The following is a 22,730-nucleotide window of genomic DNA, read 5'->3' as shown; positions in this document are numbered from 1 at the left end:
GCAGCTCGCTGACCAGCCCTCTGAGCTGTAGTGCAGTGTGTCCCTTTAAGGGCACGCATAGGTCCAGCCACCCCTGCTCCAAGGCTCAGTCCCTCAGTTTCCCCCGACGGATCACGTGACCAAGCGGGAAGTCAGCCCTGGTTTGAATTGGGGGCAGGCAAGCTCTGTGCTCAGTCTGGGAGACAGCAGGATTGAAGCAAGATCTGGAGTGAGGCCTTCCCTAGGGAGCGGGGAAAGAGGCCTGGAGATGGAGCAGTTGGGTGGAGGACTGCAAGAAGGCTGGAGAGAAAGCCTGAGCAGAGGCCAGCGTAGGAAGCGGCTCTGTGACAGGCAGGATTCTGCTCCTGATTTAGAGTATGTCTACACTGCAGCTGGGAGCGAGACCCCCAGCTTGGGCAGGCAGACTCACGCCAGCTGGGCTTCAGCTAGTGCGCTAAAAATAGCAGTGTGGAGACTGCGGCTTGGGCAGCAGCTCAGGCTCTACTGGATCTGAGCTCATGTGGCCAGCCTGAGTCTCCACTGGAACCACAACGTCCACACTGCTATTTCTAGCACCCTCGCTCAAGCCAAGCTAGTGCAAGTCTGTCTACCTGGGCTGGGAGCTCACCCAGCTGCAGTGTAAACATACCCCGAGGGGCTTCAGCCTGGAGTAGAAAGAGGAGCGGGGCTCCTTCATGGTGCCACCCGGAAGTGGAGGTGAAAAAGTCCCCTGGGGGCAAAGGCCTCCTGAACCCTGCAGCAGGGATTGGTCGGCCCGCCCCACCCTAGATGGGAAGATCACGGTGCCTGGTTGTGAACTCGTGTTTGCCCTGAAAGGGAAAGACTCTGGCTTCGGGCAGAGGTCAAGATACAAAAACCACCCAGCCAGCAGCTGTTCCTCCAAGCTGGGGAGAAGCAAGCAGCTGGGGAAATAACCCTCTGGAAGGAGGGCTGCTAATGGCCGAGTTTCAAGACGTTGTCACAAATACGTAAGAGGCCCCATGCTTTAGTTGCTTAGTAAGATCTTTAAATGCCCGATTTAACATCTGTACCTTCCCTTTGCTGCAGGCAGCAGAGCTAGGCCATCGTAGATGAGACTACAGTTCCTACTGCTGCAGCCTCAGCCCTAGAGTCAGAGCCAGGCAGAGAGGGTCTCTGGCATTCGTCGTATCCGCTGGCATTGCTAGCATGCTCTGTGGAAGACACTCGGCCCGTTTTCCATCAACCCCCCGTCCTTTCCCAAGTAGTTAATGCATTAGAAAAACGTTGGCACTTTTGCTTTGATGCACTTTTAAGCTGTAAAAGTGACTGAAAATCATGTCTGGTGCTGGATATGCTCTCGTGCCCGAGCAGCGGAAGATTCTGTAGCCCAGTGTTAGTCCCCTGAGACAGTCCCTTGCCCATTCCAGTGAATGCCTGCCATCGCAGGATTTCACATCTAATGGAACACCCCTCCTGGCCCACCCACAGAACCCCAAACATACCCAAGTACTATCGTCACAACCTCCATTAAGCAGAAGAATCGTTGCCCCACTACTTACAGTAGGTTCTGCTACTGCCAATTTACTATGCATCATGTCCCCAGATGGCAGAAGACCATGGCCATTTCAGAAGGAGCAAGCGCACAGCTCCAGAGTTGGACTCTAGCAGGAGTCAGGGCCGGCTTTAGGACGTGCGGGGCCCAATTCGAACATTTTCGGCGGGGCCCCGGCAGGGATGACTAAAAAAAACCGATGTTAAAAAAAGCCTTTCACTTCTTAGCAACTGGTTCCCTATAAAAAGTTCTGATTTAAGGGATGTGCCACAGTATGTATTTTTTGTACCAATAGGGTTACCATACGTCCGAATTTTAAAAATTCCTCCCGGACAGCGATTTAAGAACCAAAAAGCCTGCCATGTCCGGGAAAATACGGATGTATGTTAACCCTACCTAAAGTTCTTTTTTAAAAAGATGGGCCTGAACTAGAAATGAGCTCCGTTTCACATGTGTGGGTCCCAGCTGCTCCCTGCCCCCCTCATTGAAGCAGGTGTGCAGGGTTACTGCCCTGGGAACTGCAGGGCACCAGTGGACATGGGGCTGGCTGGAGGCAGGGCAGGGGCTGACTGGAGGTAGGGGCTGGCTGTAGGCAGGGCAAGGAGTGCGGGGCTGGCTGGAGACAGGGGTGTGTGGAGCTGGCTGGCTTCAGGCAGGGCCGCAGGGGGGTGCGGCAGGGGTTGGCAGGGCTGGAGACAGAGGAGTGCGGGACTGGCTGGCTTCAGGCAGGGGGGTGCAGCAGGGGTTGGCTGGAGACAGGGTAGGGGGTGTGGGGCTGTCTGCAGGCAGGGCAGGGGGTGCAGGGCTGGTGCGGACGGGAGGGGTGTGGGGCTGGCTGGCTTCGGTCAGGGCCGCAGTGGGGTGCGGCAGGGGCTGGCTGTGGGCAGGGGGTGCGGCAGGGGCTGGCTGTGGGCAGGGGGTGCAGGGCTGGTGCGGACGGGAGGGGTGTGGGGCTGGCTGGCTTCGGTCAGGGCCGCAGTGGGGTGCGGCAGGGGCTGGCTGTGGGCAGGGGGTGCGGGGCTGGTGCGGGCAGGGCAGGGGGTGCGGCAGGGGCTGGCTGCGGGCAGGGCAGGGGGTGTGGGGCTGGTGTGAGCAGAGGGTGCGGGTACAGCCCACCCTGTACGGTAAGTGCCCCCTCCTCCTCCCTCCCCCACCAGGGTAGCAGCAGCAGCAGCCCGGGGTTTGGGGGCTATTTAAAGGGCCCGGGGCTCCCCTGCTTCCACCGCCCCAGCCCTTCAAATAGCCGCGGGAGCCCTGGGAAAGCAGCGGGGCTCCAGCATCTATTTAAAGGGCCGGGGCGGTAGAAGCAACGGGAGCCCCGGACTTTTTAAACAGCCCCCAGAGCCCCGCAGCCCTACCCCAGGGCTCCAGCAGTGGGGCTCTGGTGGCCATTTAAAGGGCCTGGGGCTCCAGCCCCTGCTGGGAGCCCCAGGCCCTCTAAATTGCCCCCTGGGGAAGCCGGGCCACCCCGGTACGGCGCACCGGCTCTTGCCAGTACGCCGTACCGGGGCTTGGGCGTGGGGCCCTCTTAGGGGCGGGGCCCGATTCAGGGGAATTGGTTGAATTGGCCTAAAGCCGGCCCTGGCAGGAGTGGTAAGAGACAGCACACAACTGGGGAGCTACTCTGCATGATACAGTACGTGGGTGCAGGAAGGAGGAATCTAGCAACGTACCCCCAGCAGGAGGGAAAGGTTCGAGCTCCAGACAGACAAGAACTGGAGTTGTATGCTCCTATGGAGACTTAAGAGTAAATTATTAACACGATGTCAGAGAACTGGATTGGACACCAAACACACGGCCCCAGCTGGTTCATTTAGTCTCACTCTATTACAATTGCTCCATCAATCCCGTCAGTTTCGTCCTCTCCTTTGCCTCCCTCAACCTGCAGTCCTGGCTGGGGGGGTCAGCCTTGGGAGTGGACGTGTAGCACGGTTCCTCAGCTGGCCGTAGTCTCCTCTTCACAGCAGCAACCCAAGTCCCAAGGGACGCGGTTCCCCAGTGGTGGCACTGTGCCTGCTCCATGAGCTCCGAGGTCTCCTCGGATGAACTCAGTGCACTGCACTGACTGGTGCAGCAGAGGGACGGACGGCTCTGCAGAAAGCCAGGAGTGCCAACACCCAGGATTGGACTGATATTAGCCATGGTAATGGGGAAGCCCTCTCCTTTACCTACGATGTTGTCTGGTACAGGCTTGAGCCTGCTGTCCTCCACCAGCTCCACAAGGCCATCAGCCACACAGCTGGCTGCTCCCCCACCTCCGTTCAGAGATGCAGTGGCCTCTGCATTGGCACTGAAGTACAGAGTTAGACTCTCGTGCATCTGAGCTGTCCCTTCTGGGTGCTCCACAACAGCTTCCAAGTCAGTGCTGCCGTTGGCACTGCTGTTTGAAGCGAGAGGAGCAGACAAGCCTCCCGCTTTGTCTACCTGAGCTTCACGTCTGCTCATCGAGTCTGTGCAGTCAGGGGCCTTTGGTGTTGGCCTGTGCTCCTCTTGCAGGGTTGGCATTGTTCTAACAGAGCACATGTTGTGTTCGCTGCTTGCTAGAGTGACGTAAGTAGTCTCCTTCTTGCTCAGGCTTTCTCCAGCGCTGTTCTCTTCTGCCTGAAGTCTCTGTCCTACCACTCTGGCTTTAGGGGTTCTAGGGCATTTTCCCACCGAAGAAAAGCCAAGTTTGGTCTTTGGCCCAAGCACGGCACTGCAGTGTTTGCTTGCCACCCATCCTGAAGGGTAAAGCTCCCCAATTCCACCGTCTCCAAAGGCTGCGTTGATCTTGGACATATCCCCAGTTTTCAAGGCTAGCTTTACCAACAGCCAGTGATGATGGTTTACCCAGGTGTCTTTCACAGAAGTATGACCTTCAAGTTCTCCAAGTGAGGTCTCACTGTGTGCTCTAGAAGCAGGCCTGGTATGCACCACCTTCGAGACTTCTGCATTTGAAGAGACAATGTCCCCCTGACCTGAAATTCCAAAGCTCTCCCCAGCTTCGTTTACGGACCGGAAAGTGGATCCTTCTGTCCCGTTATACTTTGCAGCTGTGATGCTGCAAGATTTCTTCAGGAAACTCTGCCAGATCTCTGTGGATTTGGGATGTAGCAGACTGTAATAGATGACCAGAGCCGCAGAGCCTGAAAGAGAGCAAAAAGGAACAAGGTGACGTTTTTGCCAACACCTCACTGTGGCATATAGTGCGAAACAGTTAGGAATACTGATGTGATTAGGTATCCAAGCAGTAGTACCATTGCTGATATTCAGTGGTACGTAAAGTTTTTGAGGTAGGGTCTGTTTTACAATTTAAGCATTTTCAATTGCTTATGTAAAGGACGCAACTGTGGCTGTGTCATGGGGAGGGAAAACACACCAGTAGCTAGATGCAATCTGGCTGCATGGAATCTATCCGAAGAATGCTTCTGGGAGCATCAATACCACCTGCTAGGGCTGTCACTCGACAGATTCAAGTGCAGAGATAAGCAGTCCCTAAGTATTGGGAGGTGATATGTGGGGGCAGCCATCCACCTAAGACAAGGATCCAACCGGAGACTTGAGCAGAGCTAAGCATCTCTGTACCATCGCTACCTAGTCAGAAGGGATGTCACTTCGTTTTAGACCCAAATGTAGCACTTGTTCAATGCAGACTTACTGCTTGCCAGTGGAAATTATTCTAGAGTGCTGACTCATAGAATATCATGGTTGGAAGGGACCTCAGGAGGTCATCTAGTCCAACCCCCTGCTCAATGCAGGACCAATCCCCAGACAGATTTTTGCCCCCGATCCCTAAATGGCCCCCTCAAGGATTGAACTCACAACCCTGGGTTTAGCAGGCCAATGCTCAAACCACTGAGCTATCCCTCCCCCGCTCATAACATTTTCTTTAAATCAGACTGAACTGCTTCTATGACTCTCCCAGCGTTCCAGCCTTCCTGTTGTGCTGCGGGGTGTTCCTCATTTGATTAGGGCCACCAACGTCCTTTGTCACTGGCAGATTGAGGTTAAGAGCTTGTGGTTAGCAGAGGATGTAGGAGGACCAGGCGTGGGTGGCCGAATAGCAGCTCAATAATAAGAACATACGTCACTCCTGACGCCAGTCCAGAAAAGCCTTCTGAATCAGGTTCAGGGCACAGCCATTAGGAGGCCGGGAAGAGGGTTGTGTGAAGTACCGCCTCAAACTCTGCAGTGCTCAGTATGCAGAGAGATGGTGTTAGAGCAACACCTGGGTTGGAGGCCAGACGCCAACAGTGAAGAACAGGCGCTGCTGGGATCCGGGATTATATTTCTGGAAATGGCATTCAGAAAACAAGCTGGTGGAAGGGACAGTGGATTAGCGGTGCCATCGCACAGTGAAACAGCAACACGGAGCTGCTTCTGAAGAACAGCTCCTTGTCTGCCCAGGAATAGAGAGACCCACAGGAGACGTCTAGGGCAACATTTTCAAAGGCTCCTAAGTGACTGAGGTGCTTTTGAAAACATTACCCCCAGACACTCTGAAAAATAAAGCCAAGGGCAGGAGAGAAGTTAATGGAATCAGTTAGACGGCGCGATTCCCTCTGAGCCTCATCTTGATGAAATGCAGGATCTGCTCAGTGCCAGATAGAATACTGCCCAAGTCCCGGCCGCTGGCATGAGTTGCAGTGCATGGAGTGATGACGGGGGGCAGGGAAGAAAAACAGCGACGGTGGTTTAGTGAGGAGTTAGGTGCTTGATGCTTCCTCCCCCACACAGTAAAGGAAACGACTTACCAAGGAGATCCTGACAAGGTTGGAGCCAGGCTCCCTCTACAATGGAAGGGTGCGCAACTTGGAGAGCGGGATGGGGGGGAGGAGGCAACTGGCAAATCCCCAAGGGTCAGCAAGGAGAGCCGAGCACAACAAAGCGGATAGAAGGACAGCCATGGGGCTTCCCTACTCACAACCCTGCCCATGGCAGCTGGTCCCTCCTGAGGTAGCTGTGCTCCTCCTACCCCGACTCGAGTCCCAAGGTCACTGCATGCCTGGGACAGTCTCTTGGGGGTGGAGAACATGTTGTGGAGAAGCCAGTTCCCCCACCCTGTCTACGCAGGTGGAGAGGAACACCAGGCATTCGCTGAGCTGCAGTAAGTTACAATGGGGAGGATATTGTGGAGAGCAGGCACAATGCGAGAGAATCAAGGCTAACGTTTTCCCGTGCAAGTCACTACATTGTTGCAAAGGAATAGTCATGCCCAACATCCTTCACAATGCAGGGCCGCATTCAGCCCTCAAGCGCATGCACCTGACTGAATGGGAGCACGATCACCCGCCAAGGACCAAATCTGGTCCCTGAAAGAGGGGGATCTCCCCCCCCCACATTTCTGCACAGTCCTTCATCAACGTACTCTCAGCCAGAAGAAAGGAACACACCTTAACAAGACCAATCCCTCTTGTAACCCTACTCATTTCACTGGCAAGAGTTTCCGAACAGTGATCCTCCAAACTACAGCACCACCAACCCCAAGTGCTCACAAATCACAAGTCAGGCCCCCAAAATAACGAGACTTTTTTAAGCCAACCATAGCATTTGCTTCCTGGTTTCGGGGCCTTCAGAGTGCACTGAAGTCACTTTTTCAAGCATCCCTCTGCTACCGTGAGGGCTAGGAAGTCACCCTTTTAAAAAGGGAAGGCCAAGATCGACTCCATGTTAGAAACCAGGACGCAGGTGGTCTGGCCTACTGTCAGAGCAAGGGGGTTAGATCTAGTGTGCAGGCATCCAGGCAGGGAATGGAAGCGAAGGGTCGGAGCTGGCATTTACTCCCACATACCGGAGCCAGAAGGCTGAGCCAAGTTGGGGTCAGGAACCAAAGCTAAGGATCAGAGTCAGGGTTGGATATCAAATGCCAGAGCCAAGGGTTGAGCCAGTCAAAAGTCGGGGGCGGGGTCAAAGCCAGGGTTGGTAGCCGATGGTCAGGAGCAAGATGAAAAGGCAGGAATCGGGGAGAGGCAAGAATCAGGCACGAAACAGGATCAAGGCAGGAGCTGGAAGTGAGGAGAAGGTCAGGAGTGGAGCAGGAATCAGCACCAGGCTTAGATCAGGGTTACAGGAGACAGGCAAGAGCAGGGTCCGATGTGGCCGCAGCAGAAAGTCTTCACAACAGGTTGGACGGCCCACTCGGTCACTTCCTGGCTTAAGTAGCAGATGTGAGCCAATCAGGCGGCTGCAGGCCTTTAGTGCTCTGACAGAACTTCCCGTGGGGCCTGACTTTCCAAGTTCAGCGAGATGATGCTTTGCCTATCTCCCTTGGCTGGCCCTGAGGGAGTGTCAGTGATCCAGAGACCCCTGGGTTCTAGACCTGCACCCTCGGATCCTCCCAATATGACTCCAGGAACCAGAGCTTTTAGAAAAGATACCGACCCTCATGAGAAAATTGTGAGAGCTGGCAACACTATTCTAGGCAGGTTCTTACAGTGCTCTCATCAACATAGTATCCGAGCACCTTCTGATTCAGAGCGTGAGAAAGCAATAGACCTTACCAATCACGAATCCAGCCATCACAGCCCCTGTCATAAACAGGCTCTCCCGCCGCGCCCCCTGCAGGAGGTCTGTGGCCAGCATCAAAAGGAAGATGTTCTCTATCAGCATTATCTGCAGGGCAAAGGAAAGATAGCTGTCCGTCAGAGCTGCATGTGAGCCAACTGGTTGTAGACACGGCTCCTACTGTGGAGGGAGTTAAATGACACACATGAATACATTCTAAGCTTTACCTATTTATTTTGCTCTCACTTGCTATCATACCCTGAGCTCCCGCTACCATTCTGGCCTTCTCCCCCACGTAGGTTTTGAATAGAAATGAAACACGGCTCTTTGCTTGTGAAAATAAATTGCAAGTTTTTATAGTACCTTTTCTGTGCCAAAGCATCTCCACACCAGCAACATGGAACAGGTTCAGCACAGATCTGAGAGCAACGCCAGACACCACAGAACCAGCAATGCGCACGTGTTTCCCACGAACAATAATAATAGCAGCCTTTATTGTATTTAGAAGGAGCCTCCCAGGGCTGCCACTCTGCACCTTTCATGAGCGCTAAATTCACTTAATCTTTATAACCTCTTCGATTCTAGGAAAGTGTATCCACTCCAATTAGTGTAGCAGGATTTTTCAAGTGGAACTGATGTTGCCAACATAAAAATTTAGCTATGCATGCTAAACTAACGGTAGTCAAATATCATGCCCCAGGGCAGAGACTGATCATTATAAGGGTCAGAAAGTAAGCGCCACCCCAGGGAGCACTGCTGTTAGAAGCAGGAAATGGGGAAATGGCTCACCGGAAGCATTAGGTGAAGGTCACTGCTGGAAACCCGTTACTGTTTATTATGGCCAGACTCTATGGGCTCCATTGTAGGACACACAGAAGCGGCCACGGCCTTTACTGCACAGGTCTTACGGTTAGATTAGTTCTTAATTGTTTTTGTTGTTAGTGACTGTGACTCTAAGAGCCAAGAGGAGACCAAGCACTTACCGCATAAAACACAGCCACTCTGTACCTGGAGGGGCCAGCTTGGAAGTTAATGTAGCAGAAGATGTACACGGCCCCCACCAGGAAGTTGAACAGTCTCCAGTGACAGGAACTCGCTATGATGTCAGTTTGCTGAGACACCAGCCAGAAGGACATCACCAGCCAGTGAGCACCTCGGCGGGGAAGGCAGAGAGTAAAAAGAAAATTAGCTGCTGTGGTGAGCTGAGGGGGGGAAGCTAGCCAATCTCACAAGCATCAGCAGTGAGGGACCACTGGCAAGAAACCCTGAAGGTGGATGGAGAAATCAGATCACTGCCAGGATAGACGTGCAAAGGAACTGACTCTCTTCCTTACACCGTGTCCTGCGGGGCAGCACAGGGAAAGCTTTGCCCGTGTTGTACCAATCTTGGATGGGAGCGGGATTGCAAGCCTCAGAGCTGTCAAGCCAACACTGATCATGAGCTGTGTATTTACTGAAAAGAACAGAGGAACCCTGGATTCACTGACACCGCAGAGAAAAACCTGCAGCGCTGAGTCTCAGAGCCTAGGTCAATGGATTCGGGCTTGCGGGGCTAAAAAGAGCAGTGCCGACATTAGGGCTTGGGCTGGAGCCCGGGCTCTGAAACCCAGCGAGGAGGGAAGGTCTCAGAGTCCGGGCTCCAGCCCGAGTGGGACTACTCTACTATTTTTAGCCCCGGGCCCCAAGTTTACTGATCCAGGTTCTGAGACTGAGCGCTGTGGGTCTTTCTTTGCAGTGTAGACATGATTTAGTTGGTGTTGGTCCTGCTTTGAGCAGGGGGTTGGACTAGATGACCTCCTGAGGTCCCTTCCAACCCTGATCTTCTATGATTCTATGAATCCTCCTCGGTGAGAGAAACAGGAGAATTACGCCACCTAGTGTCAGTTCACAACAGGGGACACAGGAGTCTATTAACTGCACAAGCACACACAGGAAATCTCATCTTACCTGCTGCGACAAAAACCCAGACAGGATAGACTCTGGCAAAGAGCACCAGGGCCACGACCCTCGTTCCTAGCATTCCTGTCCTCCACAACAACTGGCACAGGAGGGCCGCTGCTGGCATGTAGAGATGACCTGGTTTCATTAGGCATGTAAAGCGGCTGTAAGAGACTAAAGACCAGGAGAGGGAGAGCAGGGAAAGTCCAGCACTCACACCTACAAATGAAGGAGGAGGGACATTATTCAAAAGGCACCATGAGGGGTCAGAAATCCACAGCACCTGCATTCCACAGGACAGATGGTTTTCACTCCAGCTGGAGCACTTGACCAAATGTTCCTCTGCTGACCTGTGTTTGTTCTCCACTAAACCCTCACCTCGATTTCTTTCCTTCCCCAGTTATCAGTTATCAGTTTTATTAGGATTAAAAGTATATTTTGCAACAGCCATTAAAAGACCATCAATCCACTGACAATTGTTCTCATGCTAATACACACCAGTGCATCAAGCACACCTTCTTATTACTGGCAGGATACTGGGCTAGGTGGACCTTTGGTCCGACCCAGTATGGCCGTTCTTATGTAAGTTCTAATTCATCAGTACTGTCACAACTTCAGTGTAACTGCATCTCTATCTCCTCCCCCATGGTCCAGTCCAGGGACGCCCCGTCAGGTCTCCAGCCATCACCTGTCTCTGGGCAGGGACCCTGCCCATTCCTTTCTGAGCTGGGGGTTTTAAGGCTGCACAGCTCCCTGCCTTACACCGTGATACCCCAGCAAGCCAGTCTGCCCAACAGCCAGGCCCTGGGTGTTGCTTTCTCTCTGAGGGTGATGAACAATGTATTGCCCTCAGTTACCACGCAGCTCCTTCTGAGCAAGTGTAACACCGACAGACCCCGGTCGTCGTCGGGCAGAATCGAACCTGGGGCCTCTGGAGCTTAGTGCATGAGCCTCTACCGCAAGAGCTAAAAGCCACTAGCTGTTAGCTAAGGCTGTAGAGCAGACCCATAATCTCTCTCTCTAAGTGGTCTCAGCCCCACTAGATGGGACAGAACACCACACCCAGGAGGCGTGTGGGTTACACAAGCACGTTTATTCTTAAGGTAAAAGCATTACAGAGAAAACATAATAAAAATAATACAGATTTAAAGCCACACGAAACATACCAGGAGTCACCCATCCATCTTATGGGGCTCTCATAGGCCAAAGTCTTTCCAACCCTTCTGCAAGGGTTAGTCAGAAAGAAGCCCCTTTCATTCTTTTATACCAAAAACCCTTTCTTTGTTCCCTAGTCTCTGAAAAACCCAGCCTGAGCCAGTCTAGGCAACCCCCCCCCCTCCAGAACTGTTTAGTCTCAGTGACTCGCCTTAACCCCTCCCCGCCTTCAACCCTAGTTTTAGTTCCTGGAGGCGCTGTGGGTACCCCTCCTCCATGGACTAGAATACACTCACACAGAAACCATTCATAAATGTAATACAATGGCCCCCCAAAGATACTGCCTGCAATTGCAATCGCTCTCACAAGTACATTCCATTGCACACCTATGGGGAAACCTTTGTGTGTGAGAGAGGGACTCCTAGCACTTGTGGGACTGATAGCCCTGGACAGCTGAGTCTTCTATTCCCGCACACACACACAGTAGGAATACCACAGGCATTGGCAGGGCAAGTTTATCCCATCCTCCCATACCCCTAATCTGGAGGAACCAGCAGTTCCTCTAGTAGGGTGTTTCTAGTACTGAATTACAGTGCGACCATGGGCAACTCACAACCTTTATGTGCCTCAGTTTCCCTATTTGCAAATCAGAGCTGACACTTGACCTTTATAAAGCGCTTGGAGAGCTACACATGGAGAGTACTAAGCACCATGGTTATTAATTCTTCATGCTCATTCAGTCCGTGGCTTCTCTCGTAAGACTGTCCCTTAGCGTCAGCTGCAGTGACTTCTCTCCAATGGGCTGAGAACACTAATTTTATCTTTTCAGTGGACGATCCTCATGCACCTGATCCGGATTCGAACCTGCCGGGGAAGTGGAATGCTCCTTCTATACAAGGAGAGAGGCTCTCTGTGCCATTGCAGGATAATTCTGAATTTTGCAGGGCGATGAACTGGATAGTCCATCTCAAACGGCAAGGATTCTATGCCTACCCCAAGATCAGTCCTCAAGCCATCACGCACCCCAGTAAACCTAGTGATTAACTCCTCCAGAGATGACACAAACACGGGCCTCCCGACGGTCCTCTGTCCTGGCCACACATGGAACCCAAGTTCGATTCCCAGTTTCTCTGCTGTGGCCTGAACTGGCCGCTGAGCTGTTGAAGAGCAGTCATGCCGCAGGCAGATTAAGGAGCGAAGAGGGCACGCTCTGGCTGTTCTCTGTCAGAAGGAACGCATCCACTGTGTGGGGGTGTCAAGGCTGTATCCCTACTTTGAACTTTAGGGTACAAATGTAGGGGCCTGCATGAAAACTTCTAAGCTTATCTACCAGCTTAGCTCTGGTCCGCTGCCACCATCTTAAGAATTCCCTCCCTGGGAAGCCTTGAGAAACCTTTCACCAATTCCCTGGTGAATACAGATCCAAACTCCTTGGATCTTAAACAAGGAGAAATTGACCCTTCCCCGCTCCTTCCTTTCACCAACTCCTGGCGAATACAGATCCAAACCCCCTTTGGATCTTAAAACAAGGAGAAATCAATCAGGTTCTTAAAAAGAAGGCTTTTAATTAAAGCAAAAGGTAAAAATCATCTCTGCAAAATCAGTATGGAAAATAACTTTACAGGGTAATCAAACTTAAAGAGCTCAGAGGAACCCCCTCTTCTGTCTTAGGTTCAAAGTACAGCAAACAAAAATAAACACTCTGGTAAAAGGTACATTTACAAGTTGAGAAAACAAAGTAAATCTAAGACGCCTCGCCTGGCTTTTACTTACAATTTTGAAATAAGAGAGACTTGTTTAGAAAGATGGGGAGAACCTGGATTGATGTCTGGTCCCTCTCAGTCCCAAGAGCGAACCCCTTAAACAAAGGACACACACAAAAGCCTTCCCCCCCCAAGATTTGAAAGTATCTTGTCCCCTTATTGGTCCTTGGGGTCAGGTGTCAGCCAGGTTACCCGAGCTTCTTAACCCTTTACAGGTAAAAGGATTTGGAGTCTCTGGCTAGGAGGGATTCCATAGCACTGTACACAGGAGAGCTGTCACCCTTCCCTTTATAGTTATGACAGGGGGTCACAAGAAAACGGTTGGAAAAAGATGGGGAGCCCTTGAGAGAGAGAGGAGAGACACCAGCATTTGCTGCTAAGAAGCTCAAGAGGCTAATTTTTTAAAAGCACCGTTCTGAATATGTTTTTCTCCAGTTAGTCTGCAATATGGTCCTTCATCCTGAAAGTCCACTCCTGCTACCTGTGCCCATCTACCCTGGGAACATTAGAAGACACATACATTAGAGGACACATCTCACACATACATCACCTTCCTTCTACATTTAAAGACTCCCCACTTACCTGGGACAAGGCCAGTCGGTTCCACCGCTACAAAAACGTAGCTCTGGAGCAACAGGTGGGGCAAGGTCTGCAGCAGGGCTTCCAAGAGCCGCAGAACTGACAGGTCCCCCAGCTGTATGAGGAGATCTCCAGCAATGGAGCTTCCTCCAGCCTTCGCAGCTGTCCACAGAGCGTCCCAATGCCTGAAAGAGTACAAACCACAATCAGGGCTCTTCGAGGCAAAGGACCTGTGCCTGATTCTGATCCTACTTCCATCAACTTGACAGCGTAACTCTACTGCTTTCAGCAGTTACTTCTGATGTACACAGGTGTGATCTAGCGCAGAGGTTCTCAACCACGTTCCGGGGCCCACTGGGGGGCTGCGAGCAGGTTTCAGGGGGTCCGCCAAGCAGGGCTGGCATTAGACCTGCTGGGGCCCAGGCAGAAAGCCAAAGCTCCACCACCTGGGGCTGAAGCCCGGGGCTCCAAGTCCCACCACCTAGGGCTGAAATCAAAGCCTGAGCAACTTAGCTTCGCAGGACCCCCTGTGGCATGGGGCACCAGGCAATTGCCCTGCTTGTTACCTCCTAACGCTGGCCCTGGCTTCTGTATGTAGAAAAACAGTTGTTGTGGTACAGCTGGGCCGTGGAGTTTTTATAGCATGTTGGGAGGGCCTCAGAAAGAAAAAGGTTGAGAACCCCCGATCTAGAGAAGAATCAGGCCCTTTGGACCCTGTGCAGTCATTTCCCCTTGTGTAAAGTGATAACATCCTGATCCAGGGGCATTTTACACCCAGTGTCAATGACTACAAATGGCTTGAAGTAGTGGAAAATCAGGACTCTTGGCTTCATGCTTCCCTGTAAAGCACTTAGCACGTTGCTGGTGCTAGACCCGGGATCGGCAACCTTTGGCACGCAGCCCGTCGGGGAAATCCGCTGGCGGGCTGGGATAGTTTGTTTACCTGCAGCGTCCGCAGGTTCGGCCGATCGCAGCTCCCACTGGCCGCAATTCGCCATTCCAGGCCAATGGGGGCTGCGGGAAGCGGCGGCCAGCACATCCCTCGGCCCGCGCCGCTTCCCACAGCCCCCATTGGCCGGGAACAGCGAACCGTGGCCAGTGGGAGCTGCGATCGGCCAAACCTGCGGACGCTGCAGGTAAACAAACCGTCCCAGCCCGCCAGCGGATTTCCCTGACGGGCCGCGTGCCAAAGGCTGCCCATCCCTGTGCTAGACAAATAATTCTGAGCAGGAATTGTAGATGATAAAGTTATTAAATACACACACACACACACACTAATTATACACACACCCTTGAGAGTTTCCTTCCAGTCGCTCTGAGTGCATTACAGTTTAGAAGGCTGCTCCTCCACTTCCAGAGCCACTATTTGATCCGGTTCAATACATGAACTTTAGCTAATCTGTTAACATTGACACAATTTTAATCAATGACTTGTTACTGATACCCACTGATGTAATTTATTTCACAACTTGTAATCTTTTAGAGGTGTTTACTTAAGGTAAATACTGGGGTTTTGCAATAAACCCTATGCACACAGTAAATACAGCCATCTGGCAGACCGGCCCTTAGCCAGAGGCTATTTAGTTTTATACTTCAGGCCTGTATAGACATTCCTAACAGAGACACTGGATTTAATGAACTAGGGAGGTAAAATGTTAACTGGTTAACTGGTAAGCAGTAGTCTTACTGGGTAACCGGTGTTAACCGTTAACCCCGTGCCGGCGGCCAGAGCGACCCCATGTCGCCCGTCTGGCCAGAGCAGCCCCAGCCATGCCTGCCGGATCGGCACCAGCCGCTTAATCAGTTAACCATTTAAATGAAATATTTTTAATCGTTTAAACGGTTAAATTTTTTAAACGGTATTTACATCCCTAGAATGAACGTGAGTGTTGAGAAACCAATAACCCCTTCAGTGCCATCATGAAAGGACAGTGCAAAAATTGACAAGTCCAACGTTTAGCCTTCTTCCTCCAACACCCATCTGTTTGCAAAGGTTTATACAATGGGTGTCTCTCCGCCATGCAACTAGAGTCCTAATCCCTCAAAACGAGGACCAGTCAGCTCTACAACCGTGTTGCACCAAGGCCATGTCTACACACAGAAATTTTGCTGGTTCAACTAAAGGTCAGCTGTTAAATCAATGCAATTACAATGGTGGAGCGCTGTGCGTGCACCAAGTTGTTTTCATGTGGCTCTATTTTAATGGTTAACAGTGTCCCCAAATTACGGCATCTCAAAGGCTTTTGCATGGTTTGTGACCATGGTTCGGTCTCACCTACATTACAAAACGGAATACTTTTGTAACCAGTTCCCTAGACTCAGTAGTTGTAATACAGATGTGGTTTGGTCATTTAGTCCATTCTTCTCGCAGTGTGGAGCACCATCCCCTGCAATTTATTCTCCAATACTTTGTCCAATCTAGCAGTAAAACAGCTCCAACAGGTGGTGCTTTCATCACCTTATTTCACACCCTCCTAGATCTCATTTGTCAGGTAGTGCTCTAGTTCAACCACAAGTTATTGGGCTAGACCAGGGGCTCTCAAACTGCGGGTCGGACCCCTCAGGGGGTCGCGAGGTTATTACATGGGGGGTCGCGAGCTGTCAACCTCCACCCCAAATCCCGCTTTGCCTCCAGAATTTATAATGAATTAAATATATAAAAAAGTGTTTTTAATTTATAAGGGGGGGTCGCACTCAGAGGCTTGCTATGTGAAAGGGGTCACCAATAAAAAAGTTTGAGAGCCACTGGGCTAGACGCTGGAATCGCTGGGTGAGATTCCATGGCCTGCGTTATGCAGGAGGTCAGACTAGATGATAAGTCCATCCTGGCCTGAAAAGAAATCTGTGACAGTTTCTCCCCAATCATCTGCTAACATTATTAAATGTAACTGCATACGCTCAAGGGCAGAGATAAGAAGTTCACTTATGGAGACAGCTTCCAGTTTCAAACTTCTGAGAGTGACTAATTGCTTTAAGAAAAGCGCAATGTGTCCTTTGAGATATCCATTTACAATAGCACTATTATACACTTTATAGGAGCTTCACAAACCGACAGAGGAAACATTATTGAATTAAAAAAAAACCCACACACATTATTGGCATTAATCACAAGTTACATATAAAGTGCAAACAAATTTTGTGAGCATTAATCGAGCATCTTCCACTCCCCTTCCCCACCTCCCAATTTAATCTGGACAAGATCTGAAGGATTTTTAGGGTCTTCAATTAAAATAAGAACAAAAACAAAGCAAAAAAACCTAGACAAATAAGCCTTCCTTTCAACAACAGGAATAATGGACAGTCCCTAGGACTTTTTCCCACTACTTGGGAAAAGAGAAGCATTCTCAACTAGTATCATCATATTGGACCACTCAAGCTAAATAACAGCATTAAGGGTGTGATGTCTTTACATGTCACCAACCTGCCAGAACATGTCAGCTTTCCCATCATCTTACTCTCAGGTCCCATCTTCCTCCATACAGTAGAACCCCTATTTGATTATCCCCTATTTTATGGGGGATTGACTTCATCAAACTGAACATCTCAAGATTCCAGGAGGTGTGGTGCATAGGTTAATTCTTTAATCGTTCAATGATAGTTTATATAACGAATGGTAACAACTGGATACAGTGTGCTTGATTTTTCTTTGAGGGAGAGAACTGCACCTCATCTTTGCCACCAAATATCTTAGTCTTTTCAAACCTGGGAAATGTGGTATAGATGAAATTATTATAAGATGGGTGCACAACTGGTTGAAAGATTGTACTCAAAGAGTAGTTATCCATGGTTTGCTGTCAAACCAGGACGGCACATCTAGTAAGGTTCTGCAGGTGTCAGTCCTGGGTCCAGTACTATTCAATATTTTCATTAATGACTTGGATAATGGAGTGGAGAATGTGCTTATAAAATATGCAGATGACACCAAGCTGGGAGGGGCTGCAAATACTGTGGAGGACAGGATTAGAATTCAAAAAGAACTTGGTCTGAATTCAACAAAGACAAGTGCAAAGTACTTCACTGAGGAAGGAAAAATCAAAAGCACAACTATAAAATGGGTAGAGCCCTGTAGGGATACAAAATTTATATCTGCAGATGCGAATATCCACTGATATAAAGTGGCAAAAAAGGAGTGCATCGACGGAAGGGTTGTATGCAAGACACAGGAGGAATACTTAAGTGGATCACAAATTGAGTGAGAGTCAACATGATGAGGTAACTGTCCCTCTCTACTCAGCACTGGTAAGACAGCTGGAATACTGTGTCCACTTCTGGGAGCCACACTTAAGGAAAGATGTGGACAAATTGGAGAGAGTCCAGGGGAGAGCAACAAAAAGCTCAAAGGATTAGAAAACTTGACCTCTGAGGAAAAGTTAAGGTAACTGGACACGTTTAGTCTTTTGGAAAGAAGACTGACGGGGGGAACCTGATAATCTTCCAATATGTAAAGGGCTGTTATAAAGAGGATGGTGATCAACTGTTTTCTAGGTCCACTTAGATAGGACAAAAAGTAATGGGCTCTATTTTCAGTAAGGGAGATTTAAGTTAGCTGGGAGGAGGGATAGCTCAGTGGTTTGAGCATTGGCCTGTTAAACCCAGGGTTATGAGCTTAATCCTTGAGGGGGCCGCTTAGGGATGTGGGGCAAAATCAGTACTTGGTCCTGCTGGTGAAGGCAGGGGGCTGGACTCAATGACTTTTCAAGGTCCCTTCCAGTTCTAGGAGATAGGATATCTCCATTAATTTAATTTAATTTATTTTATTTATATTAGGAAAACTTTCTAACTATTAGTTAGTTAGTAGATAAGATCTGGAATAGACTTCCAAGGCAGGTTGTGGAATCCCTGCCACTAGAAGTTTCTTAAGAAGAAGGTTGGACAAACACCTGTCAGAGACAGTCTAGGTCTACTTGGTCCTGCCTCAGTGCAGGGGTCTGGACTTGATAGCTTCCTGAGGTCTCTTTCAGCCTGACAGTTCTATAATTCTATGTTGGTTGAAGGATCAGAGTCACACACAGTGGTAGAAAGATGGTTCAGACAACCAGTCATTTGTGAGACCAATGCCCATAAAATCAGGGTTCTACTGTAATTAAAAACCAGGCTAGCAACTTTCTAGAAGACAGTGTCTACACACAGTTCTGTGGTTTGAAGTCTCAGTGTACCATAGGAAAATCCTGATCTTACACCGCAGAAAGAGACACCTAGCACAAGTCGAGTGGTTCTCCTTGCAACATAACACACACAGGCACGCACACACTTTCCATGCAAAGTACATATATTTGTCCTCAGAAGATTAGATCTCAAGCCTCCTAATTCTTCAAAAGCTATGAGTTGTTTTCTCACCGCTTCCAAATCCCCAGCTGCAGCACGTGCACTGTCACCAGACAGCAGCAGCCTCTGTGCCCATCTGCCCGGAACCAAGAGAAGCTGAGGAGCTGAACTATATAGTCAGGTAGAAGCAAGGCAATGGTCAACCAGCACCAGAGATACCGGCCAGAGAGAAGATAATGGACGATGGTGCAGACCCCTGAAAAAGGGAAAAGAAACAATATGATAGATGGTGACACACGTGGTACCTCTCCCACCTCGGCTCTAACAGTGCACCAGCCTTTGTGGCCCAAATCACATCTGCCCACAAGTATCATCACTCTTTCTCCTGTGTCACTTCTTATGCCTGGGGCAAAGCTCCCCATAAAGATCCACAGAGGCACTACATTCAACTCCTTCAAACTCACCTCTCCCACAATAGCTACACAATGCTCAGCAACGGCTATTTATCTCCTGTGCTGTGACCTCTGTTTGTTACACTGAGCATAAGATCTCACTGTTACCTTGTGCTCCCTTAGTCTGTATCTTTTGCATCCATTTAGTGCAGGGATCGGCAACCTTTGGCACGCGGCCCATCAGGGAAATCCGCTGGCAGGCCGGGCGGTTTGTTTACCTGCAGTGTCCGCAGGTTTGGCCGATCGCAGCTCCCACTGGCTGCGGTTCGCCGTTCCAGGCCAATGGGGGCTGCAGGAAGCGGCGTGGGCCGAGAGGTGTGCTGGCCGTTCGCTTCCCACAGATCCCATTGGCCGGGGACGGTGAACCGCAGCCAGTGGGAGCTGCGATTGGCCAAGCCTGCAGACGCTGCAGGTAAACAAACCATCCCATCCTGCCAGCGGATTTCCCTGACAGGCCGCGTGCCAATGGTTGCCAATCCCTGGTCTACGGTCTTATATTTAGATTGCGAATTCTCTGGGTGACCGTCTTTTTCATTATCTTGCTTGCACAGCACAGGGGCCCTGATCCATAGATGTGGCCTCTAGATGCTACCACCATACAAATTAATAATAAAAATAAGTTCTCTGCTCTTAAAGCAAAAGAGGTTCGGATTAGGTTTTCAGTTTGGGCTCAACTCTATACAGAGAGAGGTTTTTTCCTTCCTTAACACTTTTGAAATCTTATTTCTAAGTGTTGGTTAATGTGCAACATAACTATGCATGTTAGCAAAGGATAATTTGTAAAAAAGATGAAGTTATGCGTGCATCCAGCATAGCGGTTCTCAACCTATTTAACACTGTGGGCCGCATCCAATACTACCTCTATGGCCCTGGGGATGTCACATAGGCCGCAGCTGTGTACTGACTGGGCTGCAAGTTGAGAACCATTGATCCAGCACCTGGCACAATGGGGTTTTGCTCCATGACTGGGCCTCCTAGGTACTATGGCATTACAAATCACAAATAGATACTCTGTCCTCAATTTAACCAAAGCCTTTTAAACACATAGGGGCTTGTTTTCTGGAGGGTGTGTGTAAAGCAATGAGTAAAATGATAAATAACCCAGAGCGCTCATAGTAGACTGCACAGTGCTTTACCCAGGGGGTCAGCCTTATTATCCCCGAATTAAGGGAGCAGGAGAGGGGAGTGACCTGCCTAAGGTTTAGCAGACCGGTGGTAGAGGCAGGAACCAAATCCGGGTCTCCTGAGTCCCAGTCTAGCGCTTTATTCACATAGGCCACACTGTCCCCTCAAAGAAGTAGCAATCCTTTCTGTCTGCCCTTTCGTTGTTGTCACCTGCTGTCAGGGATGGATCTAGAATAGCTCAGGAACGGCTCAGGCCAATCCAGATCCTAACTTCCCAAACTCTGGGATTGCTCAGGTCCAGGATTCTGGCGTAGGACAGTCACTGAAAATAAGGGAGAGCTGGGGCCTGGGACCCTCCCTAGCCAGCAGCTCTGAGCCAGGCATTAGCCTGCCCAACACAGGGTGAAGCTTCTCCCACGCACCTGCCTGCTCCGGTAGGGACCCGACAGGCAGCAGCAGCTAGGGTTGCAGATTCAGGTTGGATGCATTCCTGGGGGGTTATTGATTTCATCCCATGCCATAACCTTTCATTAAAGAATCATCTTTAATTCCTGGAGATACAAGGACCATCCTGGAGGGCTGGCAACCCTAGCAGCAGCAGCCCCCCCCCCCCCCCCCCCCCGCACTGGGGCAGCCTGCAGAGGAAAGGGGAAGGCAGCAGGATTCGCGGAAGAGCCCAGCACGCAAAGGGTTAAAGATTTTAAAAACGACGCGCGCGCTCAACCAGCGGCGCTCCCCTCCTTGCTGCGCTGCAAGGAAACGGCCGGAGCCGGGCCCGATCCTGCACCGGTGCCAGGGGCTCAGCCCTGCACGCTCTCCCCCGGCCCCTCCGTGCAAACCAGCCGGCCATGTGCATGCTCCACGTGCAGTCGTAAGGCGGCGGGGGGACAGCACAGTTGCTCCGCAGGTCACAGCGGCTGCTCGCAGGAATGGGGGAGGTGGGGTGCAGCTTGGCCGGGTGCCCGGTGAGTGTGTGTAGTTCCGCTGGCGCGTTGCATGCAGAAGGGGTGCAGCGGCGCAGTTACAGGGGTGCCCACTGCGGGGCGGCGGAAGCAGCTCGGCTGGGTGCGCAGCTCCATTGATTAGTTGCAGGCAGACGGGTGCAGCGCGCGAGGGACATGCGAGTGTGTTGGGGGTGCGCAGCCCCCCTGGTTAGTTGCAGGGACGGGGGTGCAGGCAGCGCGGTTACACGGGGGCATTGCATTGGCGGCCGGGGCAGAGGGGGTAGGCAGCGTTGGGTGCCCGCTGCCTGTGCAGCCCCGCTAGTTAGCTGCAGGTCCCGCCGGGCCGGGAGACTCACGCGCGCTCTGTTCCGCCGCCAGCAGCAGGAGCGAGAGTCCCGCGAAGGCTGCGCGCATCCTCCTCCTTCGCCCGGGGCGGCTCGAGCCCGGCGGCGCCCAGCTCCGGTGCAAGGACTCCGGAGCAGCCCGGCTCCTCCCCGGCTCCCCTTCAAGGGACAGCCGGCGCCCGCCCAGGGCTTTGCCTCCCGCCTTTGCAATGCTCCCTCCCCGTTAGCGGCCGGGGAGTTCTTGGGGGTCGGTTAGGCGGGGGGTGCAGCAGCTGCATTTGCAGGGACTGGCACTGGTTCCCTGCCAACTTTCTAATGGCACAAACCCCAACAGCGTTGCCCTTGCCCGCCTCCTCCCCGAGACCCCACCCCTTCTCCAAGGCCCTGCCCCCTGATCACTCCGTCCCCCCTCCCTCAGTCGCTTGATCTCACCCACCCTCACTCACTTTCACTGGGTTGGGACAGGGGATTGGGGTGTGGGCTCTGGACTGGGGATGAATTCAAAGCAAAAAGGTTTCTCTCACCATATGCTTACAGCAGTCTGGTTGGATTCCTTCAGCCACGACCACTCCCCCAGTTCAATGATGCTTCCTTTGCCTTTCAAACATTATTGAGGCCGTAAGTAGAGATGAGGGAAAAGAGGTGATTTTGGGCCCCTGTTCCTCATTTTTATATCTTTTCATCCTCTTTGAGAATTATCTCCAGCTGGAGTTCTGGTGACATCCAGTCTGTTTACATGGGAGGTAAATTTTTCCTTTACACCCTTCGGCTTGCCAAAGAATGGCCGCTTAACCAGGTGATAATCCATTTGATTTTGTTGACACATACAGTTTACCATGACAATAATGATCAGCAAATTATGAGTTTTCAAATGATACTGCACAAGGCATGCTTTATACAAGATTTTTTATAGTTTTGTAAAAGGGATGAACATGAGGGTACAGACTGTCATATAGTCCCATAAGCCTAACGTCAGTACCAGACACATTGGTTGAAACTATAGTAAAGAACAGAATTATCAGACACATTGATGACCATACTTTGTTGGGGAAGAGTCAGCACGACTTTTGTAAATGGAAATCATGCCTCACCAATCTATTAGAATTCTTTGAGGGGTCAACAAACATGTGGACAAAGATGATCCAGTGGATATAGCATACTTGGACTTC

General features: G+C 51.0%; 1 protein-coding gene across 1 annotated transcript; it reads right to left on the bottom strand.

The window, feature by feature from the left end:
- Window positions 1-3,340: 3,340 nt before the first annotated feature.
- On the bottom strand, window positions 3,341-21,631 carry XKR5 (XK related 5). The gene is made up of 7 exons (XM_065402016.1): window positions 21,574-21,631; window positions 18,769-18,952; window positions 13,435-13,616; window positions 9,944-10,153; window positions 8,980-9,149; window positions 7,993-8,104; window positions 3,341-4,638 (listed from the first exon to the last, which is right to left on the bottom strand). Exons 1-7 carry the CDS (start codon window positions 21,629-21,631, stop codon window positions 3,341-3,343), a joined length of 2,214 nt encoding a protein of 737 aa, XP_065258088.1.
- Between the last annotated feature and the right edge of the window lie 1,099 nt (window positions 21,632-22,730).

This window comes from Emys orbicularis, chromosome 3 (assembly GCF_028017835.1).
Source record: "Emys orbicularis isolate rEmyOrb1 chromosome 3, rEmyOrb1.hap1, whole genome shotgun sequence".
In the NCBI taxonomy this organism is placed as follows: Eukaryota; Metazoa; Chordata; order Testudines; family Emydidae; genus Emys; species Emys orbicularis.
The sequence above is the reverse complement of the archived record's forward strand: the minus strand, read 5'-3'. Positions and strand labels throughout refer to the sequence as shown.